The 17975-nt window shown below is 36.9% G+C and overlaps 1 protein-coding gene across 1 annotated transcript in view; it reads right to left on the bottom strand.

The window, feature by feature from the left end:
- Positions 1 to 548: 548 nt before the first annotated feature.
- The window catches only part of cfap221 (cilia and flagella associated protein 221), a 70903-nt gene continuing 53476 nt past the window's right edge, over positions 549 to 17975 (bottom strand). Inside the window, exons 13-18 of the mRNA XM_052027321.1 lie at positions 10987 to 11076; positions 6284 to 6379; positions 3176 to 3272; positions 2073 to 2200; positions 899 to 979; positions 549 to 692 (exon numbers count right to left, since the gene is read on the bottom strand). Coding sequence (XP_051883281.1) covers positions 549 to 692; positions 899 to 979; positions 2073 to 2200; positions 3176 to 3272; positions 6284 to 6379; positions 10987 to 11076 — 636 coding nt within the window. The remainder of the gene's footprint in view (positions 693 to 898; positions 980 to 2072; positions 2201 to 3175; positions 3273 to 6283; positions 6380 to 10986; positions 11077 to 17975) is intronic.

Here is a 17975-nt window from a genome sequence, read left to right as displayed (position 1 = left end):
CTCTGTACCTTTTGTAAGCTTTTCTTTTCCTTTTGACTAGATATATTATAGCCTTTGTACACCATGGTTCCTGTATCCTCTCTTGACTCCCCATCTCATTGGAACATACCTATGCAGAATTCCACACAAATATCCCCTGAATATTTGCCATATTTCTTCCATGCTTTTCCCTGAGAACATCTGTTCCCAATTTAATCTTCCAGTTTCCTGCCTGAGAGCCTCATAATTCCCTTTACTCCAAGTAAACGCCTTTCTAGTCTGTCTGTTCCTATCTCTCTCCAATGCTATCGTAAAGGAGATAGAATTATGATCACTATCTCCAAAATGCTCACCCACTGAGAGATCTGACACCTGACCAGGTTCATTTCCCAATACCAAATCAAGCACAGCCTCTCCTCTTGTAGGCCTATCTACATATTGTGTCAAGAATCCTTCCTGAACACACTTAAAAAACTCCACCCCATCTAAACCCCTCACTGTCTGGAGAAACCAATCGATGTTTTCGAAATCTTAATTCCATTCTTGATAACAAAGAATAGATTTTATATTTATATTCCCAAGATGTATGCTAAACTAAAGATTACCTCTGCTCCTGTCCTGAGGGGCCGTGCCAAAGTTAATGGAACATATCTGGATGAAGAATACTGAGTAGAATATGGTTCATAATCCATTATCTTATAACGATGAAAAGCCTGTAAAATTTATAAATTGCATAAAATAAAAGAGTACACTAAAAAAGAGCAAAGATCAATTAAAATAATGAAATGAAAGCTTTCAAAACATATTTCTTAAATACTTTTGCTTTACGTATTTAACATTATTTCAAATGTATTAAAAGCATAATTCTGACACTATGCACCATTGAAAATAACTTAAGAATAACAACAAAATACCTAACCTTTAGGGTGAAGTATGGTACCACTCGATTGATCGTTATTTCTGAAGGTTTGACAGGCACAGATCCAAGTCCATCAGCAGCCTAAAATAATTATATATTTATGTATTAAACATGATATGCTACTTTGAATACCTTATGCATTTCTAGTGGAGATTTTACTTTGTACATTGCCTTAATTCTAAACTGAACAATGATGTTTTGCATTACTATAGCCATGATGTTCACACAGCGTTACCAAAAATTGCGCATGCTTTTGTTACTACGGATAAAATCACCTAAAAAAGCCCAAAAAGTATTATATACTGAGTACCTAAACTATGCCCATTTCTCCAGTATATATGTCAAATGTTAATCTATATTTAAGTGCTGAACATCTTAGGACTTAATACATATGCTTATACAATAGGAAATATCAGATAAAGCAAGGGAAACATACAGAGAATATAGTGACATTATTACAACAATGAATGCAGCAGCATCTCAAAAATGGTCCTGTTAGCCTCAGGTACATGACTTACCCAGAAAATATGCACAACAAGAACTAATTTCTACACCTAAAGCTGTTGCTGAATTTAAATTGTTGCTGCTGTTGAAGCATTTAAAACCATAAAATCAGAGAAGCATCGAGTCATACAGCACGGAAACTGGACCTTTTGTCCACCGTGTCCATGCCAACCATTTTGCCTATCTACACTAATCCCATTTGCCTGCATTAGGTCTGTATCATTGAACTGCACTCCAATCTGTCCTCTGTAATGAAACGAGAAAAAAAACGTGACCTACTGAAGAACCAGTTACATTGAGTGAGCTTAGGCAGGCCAGATATCTATTTCCATCTGCATTTGTCCTGTCATCTTGAAGGTAATTCCACTTTCCTCATCATTTACCGAACTTCTGTCTGCACTTGGTTTTAGTTATGAGCATTTGCTCATTGTACTTATCCAAATACCAAAATGCTGAATTTATACTGCAATTTATACTTCTATAACCTATTGTAAGTAAAATATTGCTATGAGAAAGAATGTATTTATAAGTACAGTCAATATAATTATTTTGCTGTTTTAACTAAATTATGAATATAAAAAGTACCTGTTTCATTTATTTGAAATTTGTCTTGACAGCAATTAAATAAAAATAATTCAAAAATTCATTATGTTCTATTTAATTCACTTACTAATTCATCACTCCAGTCAGGAGAAACATAATAAGGGAATGTAAAAGGTAGAAGTTTTTCCATGGAAAGACTTGCATGATACTTTTCAGTTTCCTGATCTGAACAATCAATGGTGACTATGCTGCTCTCTGCCAAAGGAGAAGGAAAAGTAGCTTAAAGCATGTTAGTATGGAAAAACAAAGAAATTTGTGTTTTGGTCACAGCATATAGTTATGGTCTTCCATCTTGGCCCAAGAAATGAAGAATAGGTGGGCACATAGCCACTGGAATTTAGGGCTAGAAATTGCTTTCAACAAAATTTCTTGCAGTTTGGAATATGATAAGTATGTCATCTGTTCTTCACTATTATATCTAAGGGTTTCATGGAAGACCCAAAGAATTTCATCCCGTAGATCCTTTTAAAGGTTTCCTGTAATTCTCACCAGCTGGTAATTTTGAGAACTGCAGAAAAGGTTTCAGATCTTGCCCTGAATTAAATAATTGAGCACTGGGCTGGGTGGTTAATTGATATCTAATGGCTCCTTTAATAGTGCATGTTTTAAAATCTTCATTTAAGAAGAGCTCCATTAGGGCTAGTCTACCTAGTGCTAGCAAGTCCGGAGAAAACTTCCTGACGCATCCTTATTGGCACAGAACGTTCATCCAGACAAATTACCTTGTCTGCATAATTTAGGACAGGGTCTGGATTATCTGAGATTCCTGGATTTATGGTTCTTCTGCTGGGAGAGCAGAGCCTTGAAATTTCAATGCTCATATGTGAAAACCAGAGTTGCTTGTAAAACTCCTGAGTGGCACTTTTTAAAATACATACAGCTACAAACTAAGATTCATTTAGAAAACAGCACAATGACTGAAATTTAGTGCTTGTTCCTAAAGAAAAAGGACAATCCTACAATGTCAACATAATGTTACATACATGCTGAATAATCCAAAACTAGTTAGTAATCATATGTCAGAGTATTATGTAATAAGATTTATAAATAATATAAGGCATTCAGTTTCTGCTTTAAGTGAAAGTATAAAATATTATCATTTAAAATGATAGTTTTTGGTATATGTTTTACTGAGATTGCTTTAAGAGATTAAAAAAATCAGATGCTTACCGTTGAAATTGATTAAACTTTCTGTTTGAGTTTTGAGACTTTCAACAAGTTTTCGCAATAAAGTCAATCTGTGATTTACTCGGCATTGTATGATAACCTAAAATCAAAAGAAATGCTTGCAAATAAAATGTTGGCAGAATGAGCATGCCAATACTATGTTAACTATGTTGAAGATATTGATGCCATGTAAAGTTTATAAACTAAATTGTGTTTAAGAGGAGTGTTCCAGAAGTGCCTCATATAACAGCATATTCACCAATGGGAATCATAAATTACAGAAAGATTTTGAAGCTGATAGGTAATTAGAGATTAGGTACCTAAACATTAGGAAAAATGAGCAATAATTTGATGGACATGGAATCAGCTTCTAGGACATCACTGCAAGAGTCCCTCCACTACCACCTGCAGATCTCCCTTCAAATCACACACTATCCTGACTTGGACATATATCTCCCTGTCTGTCATAGCTGGATCTAAATCCTGGAACTCCTAATCCAACGGCATTGTGGAAGTGCCTTCACCAGATGGACTGCAGTGGATAAAGAAGTTGCCTCCCCACCATCTCATTCAGGACAGTTAGAGATGGGCAAGAAATGCTGGCACTCATGTTCTGCGTAATGAATAAATGAAAACAAAATATGGGCTTTGAAATGAAGACCGTAGGGAAGGCATTGAATACAAATAAATTCTGAGCTAGGCATGTTACAAATTATGGGAAAGACCATATCAAAACTACAAGGAGCATTAGTTGTTGTGAGTTACAGATTCTTCATCCAGATTATTGAAATTAAATTTAGGGAAAAAAAGGATAGACATAATGAACAATTTGACAACTGATCTATTAGGGCAGAGGACAGATGGAAATGAGGATCTACAAAACGTGAGAAAGCTCTAGAATGGCAAGGAGAAGAAAAACTATGAGATGCTTCTTTTTAATGAGGTTAAAGTTGGCAAATCTGAAAATAAAGTTACAGAAACTGTGACATGACATTGACTCAGTATACTTCAAACTTAAGACAGCTGATCAGCAAAACTCTGCTGGCCTTCCACAAATGCTTGGCTTTGGAACAATAGAAACCAGATGCTTTAGGATACCATTTCAATCTCCAAGCTAGCCAAAGGGGACCGAGAAACAAAGAGAAATAATAGCAAAAACTTCTCCAGCTATTTTTAGAAAAGTTAGAGAGTAGGATGATCAGGGAAATTAAATTTGTGGGTCCAAAAGAGTGAGTGAATGGAAAAGAGAGAACATGACTGATAGAAATGAGCAGAATTAAAAGCTTTAGTTTTAATCAAGCCTGCAATTTATTTTAGCATCTCAGCAGATGAACTGCAATAATACTATTCCAGTCAACCCATGGGACATGAATTTATTATTCCTGCCAGGGTCATGCAAATAAAGAACCCCTACAAGTTTACAAGCTATTTAAAAATACACTTGAACTATTCGCTCTCTATTCATGACATATATTTCTCATCCCATAACTCTCAGTCTTGAGCACTTTGTTCTAAAATTTGCCTGTATAGTATAAAAGTGTTACCCAACTCGCATCAATTCCAGTAAATGTTCATATAATATTTTTTATTAATTACTGCATTAGTCTGGAGTTTAATTTTGTTATTGAAAACAGCTTGAAGCTTTCAGCTTTTTCTTTATTTCAAACTTTTTTCCTTCACAATCTAGTACCTATTTTAATTGTTTAGTCTGGTCTTATGAGAAAGTAATTCTAAATAATTGCAAATAAGTTGCCTATGCATTATAACTCTGGAAACAATTGAATAATTAGCTAATCATTATCAGTGCATATGTCCAATATTTCTCATTTATTAAATAAGTGGTTCACATCAATCCACCTAGTGGGATATAAGGCATCTTCCCAGGTGAGTCATAGGCCAGTGATTAGTGAGCCAGAGTGTTGCAGTATAATAACCCAGATCTTTATAAAATAACGCTATTCCCAGCTGCGTTCTCTAACTGACAACATAAAAAGAGAAAGAAGTTAAGGAAGGGGCAAGTAAAGGAACTGAAATGGGAGAAGAAAAAAATGAAGGGAATTAAAGAATGAAAAATGTTAGATGAAAAGTCTGCAAATTTATCAACAATAGGATCTAAAGCTGACTGACGACAAGAAGGTTTGAAAATAATCAAGCTACGTCTAGTAAAGCCTTTCTAAGGCTAGAATAGGGCAATGTCATGTAGGTGGAAATTGGTGTTCCTAAGCACGACACAGATACAAGATCTAAACTCAATTCAAACAAGGCTGGAAATGGTCAGTTTTAGGTCAGGGAGAGGAATGATGTTAGTGACACAAACCAAATATGATGCGTTTTATCTTCCCAGTGTCAATTTAATGCCTCTAGTAATTGTTTAAATGAAGGAAATTCATGCTTATCCAGTGCTGGATGTCAGACAAATTGTCTGACTGTTTAGAAAAGGCAGAATATTTGAGGGAGATTAAAACAAGGTAAAATTGGGCTGTACTATACATCTGGAAAATCACATCATCATTTTGGCTTTTGTAGATGAGGAGTTGGAGGGGGCCAATGAGAAATACTTAGGGAACACCAAAAGTGATAGTAATTATGCAAGAAGAAATGCAATTGCTAGTGATCCTTGAGCTAGAACTGGACAGATAGGAATGAAACCAAAATATCTGAGGTACCATTCTGTTGGATGCTGATTAACAAGTACTGAAGTATGGTGTGATTAACTGGGTCAAAGGTTGCAGATGGCTCAATCATATAATAAAATATATCTGAGTTGTATCGTCACTGTGACAATGGTGGAAGCCTGTTAATATTATAATATTCAAGGAGAGGAAAGAGAGATTAGAGACAGTGCAATAGGTTTCTTGGATGGAAGGGCCAACAGGTTTTTAAGCAAAAAGTAGTTATCCTTACAAGATTACAAGAAACTTTTACTTGCTTAGAACTCCTGCCTTACTACAATTGCCTAGCCGAAATCACAATGCAAATTTGTAATGATCAAAATAAGAAGAAAAAGCTACAGTGTGTTTCATTGACACAATTAAATTTCTTCATCACTTTTCCATTTTGTGAAATAAAATTATTGAGTTTATTAATTCTGCATTTAGAATTGATTTGTACCTTTCTTGCAGCTAGTTGAAAATGTTTGAGAGCTCTATTACGAACTTCCCAGGGATCATTTGAATAAGGATCAAATTCCGGGGTGCAACTTGGAAACTGAAAAGCACAAAACAAAATCCCAATTATTGTATGTTAATAATTTTCAGATGTGATGTAGCAATTAAGTTCATTCTTTTATGAAATTTAATTTATACATCCTAACCTGACTCAAGCTTCTTTTCACAATTCTTGTTAACATCATAAAAGATGCATAACATAATTTTCCATAACTACATGATTTGCCTTTTGCAGAACATTTTATAATAAACAATGTTATTCCTTAGAAATTAAATTAGATATAACCATTATTAATTAAAATGCAAAAGCAAAGCACCACAGATGCAAGGAATCTGAAATAAAACAGGAAATGCCACAATGATAAAATGCTTACGAATAAAACAGAAAATGAGTATGTGAGACAGCATCTGTGGAGTATAAAAACAGATCTTCATCAGAGGTTCTGCTGCAAAGTTGCTGAGCTAAAAGATTAATGTTGTTTTCTTTTGCCACAGGTGATGTCTAAACTGCCAACTTATTTCTGCTAGTTTCTTTTTCAATAATTAAAAACAAATTAAAATTATTAAAAAAATAAAAATAAAGCAAATACTCCACATTACTTTTATTTCCTTTTAACCAGCATGTTATTACTTTTAACTGAGAGAAAAAGCAGACAGTGGGTTCTTTGAATTCTGCCAGTGGTGTTCTTAGACAGCTATCAGCAGGCTTTCCTAAGGCAGTCTTAACTGTTCAGCTTCTGAATTTCCACAAAGTTATTTCTCCATTTCCCAACACTTGATTTATGAATTTTTGCTATAATGCCATTGACTCTATGGAATGCAGCACTGAGTCCCAAGTTACCCTCTGTTGGCTATGTTGGCAGACAATTTTGTTTGCATTCCCAACACTGGACTCAGGAAACAAACACATTATTCCAAGTTCAATCGTGGGAGATTACCAACCAGACAGAGAGAAAAAAAAATCCAAGGAAATGTTCAAAATCTGATGTACTGTACATGCCATCCAAGGATGCTAGAGAATTCTGTCCACCACAAGCCATCGGCATTACTAGTGATTGAACAATGTTCAATTCCTTTCACAACTCCTCAAAAAATGAAGCAATCCATGCTTGCAAACCACAAAGTCTCAACAACATTCAAGCATGAGCTGATAAGTGGCAAGTAAGTTCATGCCACAAGAGTGCCAGGCAATGACCATCTTCCAACAAAAGAATATCACCACCTTAACATAAAATTGCATTGCTATCACTGGGTCATCAGCCATCAATAAACTGGGAGTCACCACTGACCAAAAACTCAAATGAACTAGCCATATATATCATAAATACTGTGGCCACAGAGGCTAGGTATCCTGCTTCTAGTAACTCACCTCCACATATCCAAAAGCCTTTCCACAATACACAAGGCATAAATCAGGACTGTGATGGAATTCCCTACACTTGCCTTAATGTGCAGCTCCAACAACACTCAAGATCTTTGAAGCTATCCCAAAGACAAAGTAGCCCGCTTGATTAGTTTCACATCTATCAATACACAATGTCTGCCATATCAGGCATCGACAAAATACACAGTAGTTACTCACCTAGGGTATTCAGAGAGCATCTCCCAACCTGTGATCCTTACTACTAAGAAGGTTAGCAGGTGCATGGGAGCACCACCATCTGCATGTTTTCCTCCAAGTCGTGCAGTCATCCTACCTTGGAATTAGGTTGCCATTTCTTCATCGTCACTGGGGCTAAATCCTGAAACTCCCTAGCCAACAGTATTGTGGGAATTTCTTTTCCAGAAGGATTGTACAGTTTAAGAAAGGGGCTTGCCATCACCCTCCCTAAAGCAATTAGAAATGGGCAATAAATGGTGGCTTTGTCAACAATGCTCAAGTAAAGGGAAATGTATAAAATAAACAAGTTCAGAGAGCTGTAATGAAGTCTAAGGCTATGAAACTCAGTCCAAAGCATATTGGTGACATCTATTCAGTCAACTGCCATCAGTACATTGGCTGTCATTTATCTCAGACTTGTCAGTTTAAAATGGCCACATGTTTCAGTTGGTTCTTACTTAAACAGTTTCAAGGTTAAGACAAGAAGCAAAAGCAATTTCAATGGCCATTTGAAACAGAAATATAAAGGAGGACTTTATAGGTGGAAATTCATTCAGACAATTTGGATTGTATAGCATATATGCTGCAAGAAATAACAACAGCAATAACATTAACAGAAGGATTTTCAATAAAAATTTTGATTAATAATCTGTGCTTTGACATTTTATTGACATTGCCAGAGACAGTTCGATGGTAAATCAAGGTATCTTTTCCTGCAAGTTCACTCAGATACTACTGCCAGAGAGCATCACTAAACTGAAAATCTATTCTGAAGAGGTCACACAGAGTTTACTTGTAAGCAACTATCACTGAGGCAAACTATGAAAAAAGGGCAACTTTAATCAGAAAAGACCAGGCGAACAACTCAAGCTACATTGGTATAGCATGTTCAGCACTGATGCTTCAAAGTCAGTTCCACTGGCATGACAGGGTACGATGATTGTACGTGAATCTCGTTCCATTGGCATAACATATGTATGTAAGCAGATGCAAGCCCCAGACCACTCCCATAGGCTCTGAAGATGCAAGTTGATAAGTGGCAAGATAGGCTAAAACAAAATGGTGTATGTGTGCAAGCAATTGGAGTGAGTGGTCTAAGCCCATTGTGGTTGCGCATAAAGCAGCCAAAACCATGCTACTGTGAAGAGATTACATAGTGGCATGGTTTTGGCTGCTTTATGCACAACTCCTACAGGTGTCCTGGGAGAGGACACTGACATTGGTTCACTTATCCTGTTAGCACATTTGGAGGACTTTACAAAGATAGTACATGGCCTCTTTCCAACAGTTTAAGGTGTCTGCTGTAGGTTGTAGGAATCTCAGAAGCATATAAGAAAGTCAGGAATCACCACTGCCTGGTGGTCCGTGTGTTTATGATGAATTTGAGATCTTGATCTTCAGCTATCGTTTTCCTCAGATGACCAAAGGTTAAGCTAGCATACTGAAGGTGATGGTGAATTTCATGCTGAGAGGTAGCTTCCAAGATATAGGAATCAGTCTACATTTTCCGGGCTTCTGATGTAGACCTTTACTGTCAGAGAATAACATTGTACAGCAGGGTCAGCTTAGTAGAGGGCGTTTCCTACTTGGATCTTGAGCTTAAGTCCCATCTTCTCTTTGTTTCAGCAAATGTGATGATGAATTGGAGGTCAAGGTTTGAACATGCGTATGTGCAACCTTCATCTGCCTTTTGCAGCTTCTGGGTTCAATTCTGACCGCTATCTGTAAGCAGATTTTACGTTCTCCCTGTGTCTGCGTGGGTTTCCTCAGGGTGCTCTGGTTTCCTCCCACATTGCCCCCAGAACACTCTATGCAAAAAGATGCATTTCACTGTGTTTTCATTTCACCACTTTTCTATCATAGGACAAGTATTCAATCAGGTATAGGAGTTCCACGCAGAATTTTGCTGTCACAGGACATCAGTGCAGGACTTTCTTTCCATCGTAAGGCCAGAAATGTGAATGTTCACTGGTGGTTGCATAAATGTTCAATAGTCTCAGCAAATAAACCAGTCCAAGCTCATGTGTGGAAGACCTCAGCAATATTCAGGCATGCACTGACAGGGCAAATAATATTTGTGGCACAAAGGTACCATGAAATGACTGTCTCCGACAAGTCCAACTATTTTCCTTCACTTTCAATAGCATTGACTGCCTACCATCAACATGCTGGGAGTCACCATTGACCAGAAACTCAACTGGATGAACCACATAAATACTGTGGCTAACAAGAACAAGTTTGAGGCTGGGTATCTTGCAGTGAGTAACAATTCCTAAGTCTTTCCATCATTGCTGAGTCTTTTCACACCAAAGTCTTTCTACCGTTTACAAGGCACAAGTCAGGAGTGACAACTCCCAAGAAGCCTGCTTAAAAGCCTCCCATCCACCTGCCTAAAGATTTATTCCTTCAACCACCAGAATACAGAAACTGTAGCGTACTATTATCAAAATACACTATGGTTACTGGTCTATTGAACTCTGAAAGCACCTTCCATAACTGTAACCTCTAGGGCTTTAGGTGCATGGGAATCACCGCTTGGAGCTTCTCCTTGTAAATGCACATCATTCTGACTTGGAAATATATAGCTGTTCTTTCATTGTCACTGGATTTAAATCCTGGAGCTTGTTACTCAACAACACTATGGCAGTATCTGCACCAGGAGGACTGCCACAATTCAAGAAGGTGTCACCCATTATCTTTTCAAGGGCAATTAGGATGAGCTAAAAATGTTAGCCTTGATGGTGATGCCCAAATCCTGACAAACAACAAAAAGTAAAAACAAACTCCTTTGGTAGTATTCTGTTATCTTTGATTTTTCTCAGAATCTACCACATTTTTTAATTGATTTATTAACAGAGAATTTTTGACTATGCTTTCACAGTACAAAAAGACTAATTTACATTTGATTTTGATACTGTATTTAGTGTATTTGGGTATTAATTTTTATTTCTGAAAATGCCATTCTACTTGGCTGTTGGAAAAGAACTGCTACAACCCAAAAATGTTGAAAAATTTCATACAATGTTAGCAAAGAAAACATAACTAACCTGTCCAACAGATCGGAGGACACGGGTCAATGAAATCTTTGTTTTCTGTCTTTGACATTCCTTTTCTGGTACATGGACATCCAGGTAAATCTATTAAGTAAAAATATCAATGCTATTATGTAGTCTAGACATGCACACCATGAAGAAATAAATCCACACTTCCAATTAATACTTAAAGGAGTTATTGCACTGATCAATATCAATGTGGCATTTAAAGGAAATTCATGGTTCAATACTGAGTCATTTATAAAATAGAATTCATTTCTTTCATATAAAACTGAATCTTCACTCTCTTCATACATTGAACCTTGAAAGCCAACAATCACTGGGGTAACGGAGACACAAGAGACAGCAGATTCTGTCTGCAATCATTGGAGCAAGATATGAGAGCTTTTAGTTTCTATTCTGCTGGTAGCAAAATATTTTGACAGTTTATGCACGAAAGGATTAATTTGCTGAAGGCTGAAGAATGTCAGATCATGCACGCATCCTTGTGTATATCCTGTCAGAAAAGGTCACAACTGACATTAGGAACAAAATACAGCATCTTTCCTTTCACATCTAATCCTGGAGGAAACAAGATAAATTGTAATAAAACTATTATTAATGCAGTCAGTTATCCAATTCAAGGGAAAACAAATCAAAATTATGAATTTTGAGCATTTGATGCTTTAATAGGTTTGGAATATAATGTGGAAAAATATGTGGTTATCGACTTGGGCAGAAAATAGAGAAATACTAAATTGTTTAAGTGGTGAGAGATTGGGAAATGTCGATGTTCAATGAGACTTGGATATCTTTTTTCACAAGTCATTGCAAATTAAGGTGCAGATGCAGCAGGTTGTTAGGAAAGGCAAATAGTTGGCCTTTGTTGCAATAAGAGGAATGATTTGAATATAAGGGTAAAAATGTCTTATTACAATTTTATAGGGCCTTGGTGAAATCACCCCTGGAGTACTGTGTATAACTTTGGTCTCCTTACCCAAGAAAGAATATACTTGCTTTAGAGAAAGTGCAGCAAAGATTTGCCAAACTGGCTTCTGGTGTGGCAGGTCTGTCATTTGAGAGAGATTGAGTAGACTAGGCCCCTGTTCATTACAGTTTTGAAGAATGATCTGTGACCATTGAAACATACAAAATTCTTAGAGGACTTGACAGACTAGGTACAAAGAGGATGTTTCTCCTGGCTGAGGGGTCTAGAATTTGGGATTGTTTCAAAATAAGTGGGAGGCAACTTTAGACTGAAATGGGTAATTTCTTCAGAGGGAGGTGAGGGAGGTTCAGCCATCTATTGCACTTAAATATGAAATAGATAGACTTCTGAATTTTAGAGGAATCAGGGGATGGTTTCAAGAAAGAATATCCACCTTGACCTTATTGAATGACCTACTACTGCTCTATAAATACATACTGTCAAGGAGCCCAAAGGCATTGGAAAAAAAAATAATTCTGAAGTTCTGACAGTGTACATAGCCAAGTAAACCATTAGCATGTGTGCTCTTCATGGTAAGTTAACATGGACCAAACAGTGACCAAAAACTCTGTGGCAGCATGCTGTGAGAAGCCAAGGAAGTCTGCACTAAACTTTTCAAATTGTCCGTGAACTGGAAGGAATTCAGAAAAAAATCTTGTTGTGTAAACATGAGCAAGCTTCTCTAAATTCCTGTGGTATGGCAGACAACAAAATGTTAAAAATTAATACGAAGATGGCAACAACATGGCTAGTTCTATCCCTTGCAGCCTTTGAAAATGATAAGCATCAGAATCATCACTAGAGTAAAACCAATTGATCAAATTTTTAGAATGTTGTTAAACTTTGATCTTCTTGTTGTGATAATGGTTGAACTTTTCATGCTCATGCAGCAGGTAAACAAGATGAAGATTGCATCAATCAGGTTCCCATGGGCGACATATGAAATAGAGAAAGTTCAGGGCAAACTTTAGCAATTTTCAGGTAGCTGCTGATATGGCTGAACACATGGAAATACTTTACATGGAAGTTCAGAATCATTATGGTATTGGAGAAGATTCTTAGGGATAGGATCTACTCACATCGGGAAAAAGCACAGACCTATTAGGAACTGTTAGGAACACAGCATAGCATTGTGCAGGAAAGGTCATGCCATACAAGCATGATTGAGTTTTTTGAGGAGGTGATGAAGATGATTGTGAGAGTAGGGCAGTGAATGTTGTACACAATGAATTTTAGTAAAGCTTTCAACCAGTTCCCTCATGGTAGGCTGATCCAGAAGATGAAAGCTTAGGGGAGCCATGGAGATTTGGTAGACTGGATTCAAAATTGGCTTGGCCATAGAAGACAGAGGGTAGTGGTGGAGGGGCATTATTCTGACAGCAGGTCTGTGACCAGTGGTGTTCCACAAGGATCAGTGATGGTACCTCTGTTGTTTGTGCCATACGTAAATGATTTGGATGAAAATGTGGGGGGTGTGATTAGTAAATTTACAGATGACACAAAATTGGTGGAGTTATGAATAGTGAAGAAGGTTGTCAAAGGATTCAGCAGGATATTGACCAATTGGAAACATGGGTAGAGAAATGGCAGATGGAGTTTAATCCGGATGAGTGTGAAGTGATGCACTTTGGGAAGTCAAATGTAAGAGGAAAGTATACAAGTAAGTGGCAGGACTCTTAGGAGCATTGACGTATAGAGGGATCTTGGGGTGCAAGTCCAGAGATCCATGAAAGTGGCAACACAATTAGAAAGGCGGTAAAGAAGGTGTACGGCACATTTGACTTCAAAGGTCGGGTCGTTGTGTATAAAAATCAGGAAGTCATGTTGCAGCTGTATTTTTATATGTGGCCTTGGTTAGGCCACATATGAAGTAGTGAGAGCAATTCTGGTCACCACATTACAGGAAGGATATGGAGGCTTTGGAGAGGGTGCAGGAGAGGTTCACCAGGAATATTGCCTGGATTAGAGAATATTAGCTGCAAGCAGAGGTTGGACAAACTTGGATTGTTTTCTCTGGAGTGTTGGAGGCTGAGGGGTGACCTGATAGAAGTATATAAAATGATGAGAGGCATAGATAGGGCAGAGAATTGAGTTTTTTCTCAGGGTTGAAATGTCAAATACTAGAGGCATAGCTTTAAGGTGAGAAGGGGAAAGTGTAAAGGAGGCTTATGAGGTAAGTTTTTTTTAACGCAGAGTGATAGGTACCAGGAATGTGCTGCCAATGGAAGTGGTAGAAGAAAATATGGCAGCACCGTTTAAGAGGCATTTTGACAGATACATGAACAGGCAGGGAATGGATGGATTTCAACCACGTGCAGGCAGGTGTATGGTTTAAATTGACATCATGTTTGCACAGGCATTCTTGGGCTGAGGGACTGTTCCTGTGGTCTTCGGTTCTATGTTCATCCAATGTTAAAGTGTGAATAACATTTGTGGAGGGAATAGTAAAGTTATACCAATGAATAGCATAGCGATTTAATCTTTTCATGAGTAACGACAGTGACGATACTACCCCTGGTCTTCATTTAATTAGCAGGTAGTCCTACAGGGTCTGCAGGAAAAACAAGCAGGATGACAGATTTGAGATGGGAAGGATATCCCACTGGAGTGCCCATGACAGTGAATAATTGGAATTGAGCTTATGCAGGACCCCATGTTTATGAGAAACTTAACAGAGTCCACCAAGGCCCCTATTGGGAAGTTGCAGAAGTGGAAACAGTTAGTCCCACAATACAGGACCCCAGGCCTTGGTGGAGGTAGGGGGTACAAGGCAATCATGCAGGGCTGGTGATATTAGCTTCGACAGATCACGAGCTCATTCTACATGATTGGCTCTGTGCTAATAAGAGAGTACTGTACATTGGATGATGTTGTGAGATGCTGTACCATGTCTCAGATCATGTATGAAAATGCCATATTCTGTACAGTTGGGGACAATGCGTAGACTGTCTTCTCCCAGTTGCAAGATCAATCAAAATAAATACATTTCTCTTTGATCTGAAGAACGGACAGTGTGAGTGATTTTTTTCTCTACAACACAATTAAAGTTAAATGGAACTGCGGACAAAGTTGATTGCCTGTACACAATTGGGTACTGGGCTGCTTCAAGTAATTGTTGGAACAAGTTGTGTTCAAAGTCAGAAAAAAGTACATGCAAACTGATGTCATATATATAATTAATGGTTAAAACTGTGTGTGAGGTACAACAAATGGAGGTCATATCAGTGTACTGTAATTTGTATCATCTCACATCATATAATTGTTGCTAATTTTATACAAACCTCTTATGACATTCTATGATTTTGTATGTATTATTTTATTTCTGGCGTTTACTCATTTTTAAATTGCCTTTAAAAAATTCTGGTTGTGCTGCTCTGTGGGCCTTGACTGGTTTTATTCCTTCCAGGTTTGTTCAGGTTGACTCTGGAAAATAGGTGTAAGAGACAACTACCTATATGCCTGATAATAGACTAGTTGAGCATGAGCAAAAACAAGATATGCCCTCCACTGCATTAAGTGCTTAAGGTGCACAAGTCTCCTTCATAATAAGCTTGCCATTTTTCTACAAATAGGCAATGACCATTAGTTCGTTGTTGATTAGACAAATTAAATCATCACTTCTGTCTTATTTCATTCCTGTCTTATTTTATCTTTGGCTTACCACATTAACTCTCTCCATTTTGGTCTCATTATCAAATTTCATGAACAGTATTCCATCTTATTCACAGACACTCTGCAAAACCTACTACAAGCACTGACATTAATGCATTTGGCTTTAGCTATATTTTAACTTTCAAATCTGTTTTAATTTTAACTGTGTTTTCTATATTTCCCATCCCCTGCCATTTAATTTTGTTTTATCATCCTTAGCTATTCACACATTTTTTGTTCCCTTTATGTCTGAAGAATGCAAAATGGTAGTTAGCCTAGTGGTTAAGTTATTGGACAACTGGTCCAGAGACATTGATTTGAATCCTATCATGGTAGTTAAGATATTTAAATTCAAAGTATTTAAAAAAAACTTGGAATAAAAAAAATGGTTTCAGCTGTGGTAGCCATGAAGCTATTGAATTTTTGTAAAATGCTAGCTGGTTCACTGATCTTCTCCAAGACAGGAAATCTGCCATCCTTACTTATAGGACTCCAAACCAACAAATATGACTCTTGACTGCTTCCTCTCTTTAGAGCAATTAGGTTTGGAACAATGAATGCTGGCATTAGAACTAATGTCCACTCCAAGGAACGAACAAAAAAATTATGGTACTTGACTTAACTGATTGATTATATCATTCTACACAAAATGACACTTCTGTATGAGAGAGCAATTTATGTGTACCGTTCTAATATGAATTATTTGTCTTTGTTTGCCTGCACTTCTATTTTTGCTTTATTTATCTTTTGGCTTGTAATTACCTGGAAACAGCAAGTTGGCTGCTTCCCAACTTGCTAGGTCTGCTATTACCAGGTGGCAACTTGGTCCACAAAACTGGTCCTGACATGGTTAGCATAGCCCTGTGCAGTGCAAGGGCTTCCCAGTGGCAATGGCATCAAATTGTAGGGGTTGAGTAAGCTTTGCTGACGGAAATACTTTGACAATTGGTTAAGCAACATATCCAACTTTAACCAGCAGTCAAAGCTTCAAGCAATTTGAATGATTGCAATTATCTTTGACATTCACAAACATTAAATTGTTAAATATTAATCACGCCACAAAATAATTGAAAATGTAAAGGATTACAAAAAGTAAAACAATCAAAATATTTAAATCACAAGAAAACATGTAAATGAATTGCATTTATTTTTTAAATATAACTAACACCAAAAATGTAAATTACCTGAAACTTACCTCTTTTGCACATAGCAACTTGACTCCACTGAAATGAATAGATTGCTGGATGGCTAGTTTCCAGCATAACTGCTGGAAAACAGCAATACATTGCCAAAGCATTCCAAGTGGAACTGCTGCCATTTCCCAGGAAGATCTTGGCCATTATTTCCACTCTTTTTTTTCCTTTTATTCTTCAAAAAGTGTCTTGGGATTTTTAACCAAATGGAACCACTAAAATCAGCATATGAGGTCATGGTGGTACATCTCATCTGAATGCCAGGACCTTCAAAGAAACTGTATTTTCCAAACTCGATATTGAGTGATAGGCCACATTATATACAGAAGTTCCCAAATGGGGATTGAAATATAAGCCTTTTGATTCATAAGTTGTACTGCTACCAAGTGTGCTAGAAAAGAACAATAATTTATAGATAGAAGATAAAAATTAATTTGTGAAGACAAAGCAAATGAAATTTCTTTCCCAGAGCGTGGAGACAGGAGTTCCAACAGTCAGAAAGCCATTATTGGACAAATTTTAAAACATTTACTTTACAGAGAAATTGAGACAAACTTTATAGAAGATATTCTCATGTGATTCTATGACCTTCTAATGGGTCATAGCTCCAGTTATTTTCAGATATATACTGGCTTCATATTTCATTTTTGCACATAATTTCTGGCACTGATTTTTATCTATGTAGAACTACAGAGCAAAAAAAAAGGAACAAATGCAGTCTGAATCACACATTCTTAGCCATTTCATGCACATCTGAAAAAAGCAGTTATCTGTTGTATATGCTGCATTTCATTTAATTGAAAATGGTTCATTTATCTTATCTGCTACAGTAATGACCTTCCTGAATTAACATGTCTCAGATGGGTTTCATTGCCTTGTGTACTGACAATCCACAACTTTGTAAACAGGGTCAAACTGACTTTTTGTGTTAATAGGATAAAGAAAGAAGCTGTACTTAATCCATATTACAAGAATCAAAGTTTTAAATAATCCTTCAAGTCTGTTCTCTATTTCCTAGAATTTACACTGCTGGATTTAAGTTATTTCTATCCAAGGGAACTGAAGTATTACTGGATGATGTACTGATGTGCTTATCAAAATGAGGCATGTTAGTATTAAACATTCTTTCACTCTTAGTACACAGTGTTAGATACAGTATGTTACAAATCAAC

Source organism: Pristis pectinata, chromosome 1 (assembly GCF_009764475.1).
Source record: "Pristis pectinata isolate sPriPec2 chromosome 1, sPriPec2.1.pri, whole genome shotgun sequence".
In the NCBI taxonomy this organism is placed as follows: Eukaryota; Metazoa; Chordata; class Chondrichthyes; order Rhinopristiformes; family Pristidae; genus Pristis; species Pristis pectinata.
The sequence above is the reverse complement of the archived record's forward strand: the minus strand, read 5'-3'. Positions and strand labels throughout refer to the sequence as shown.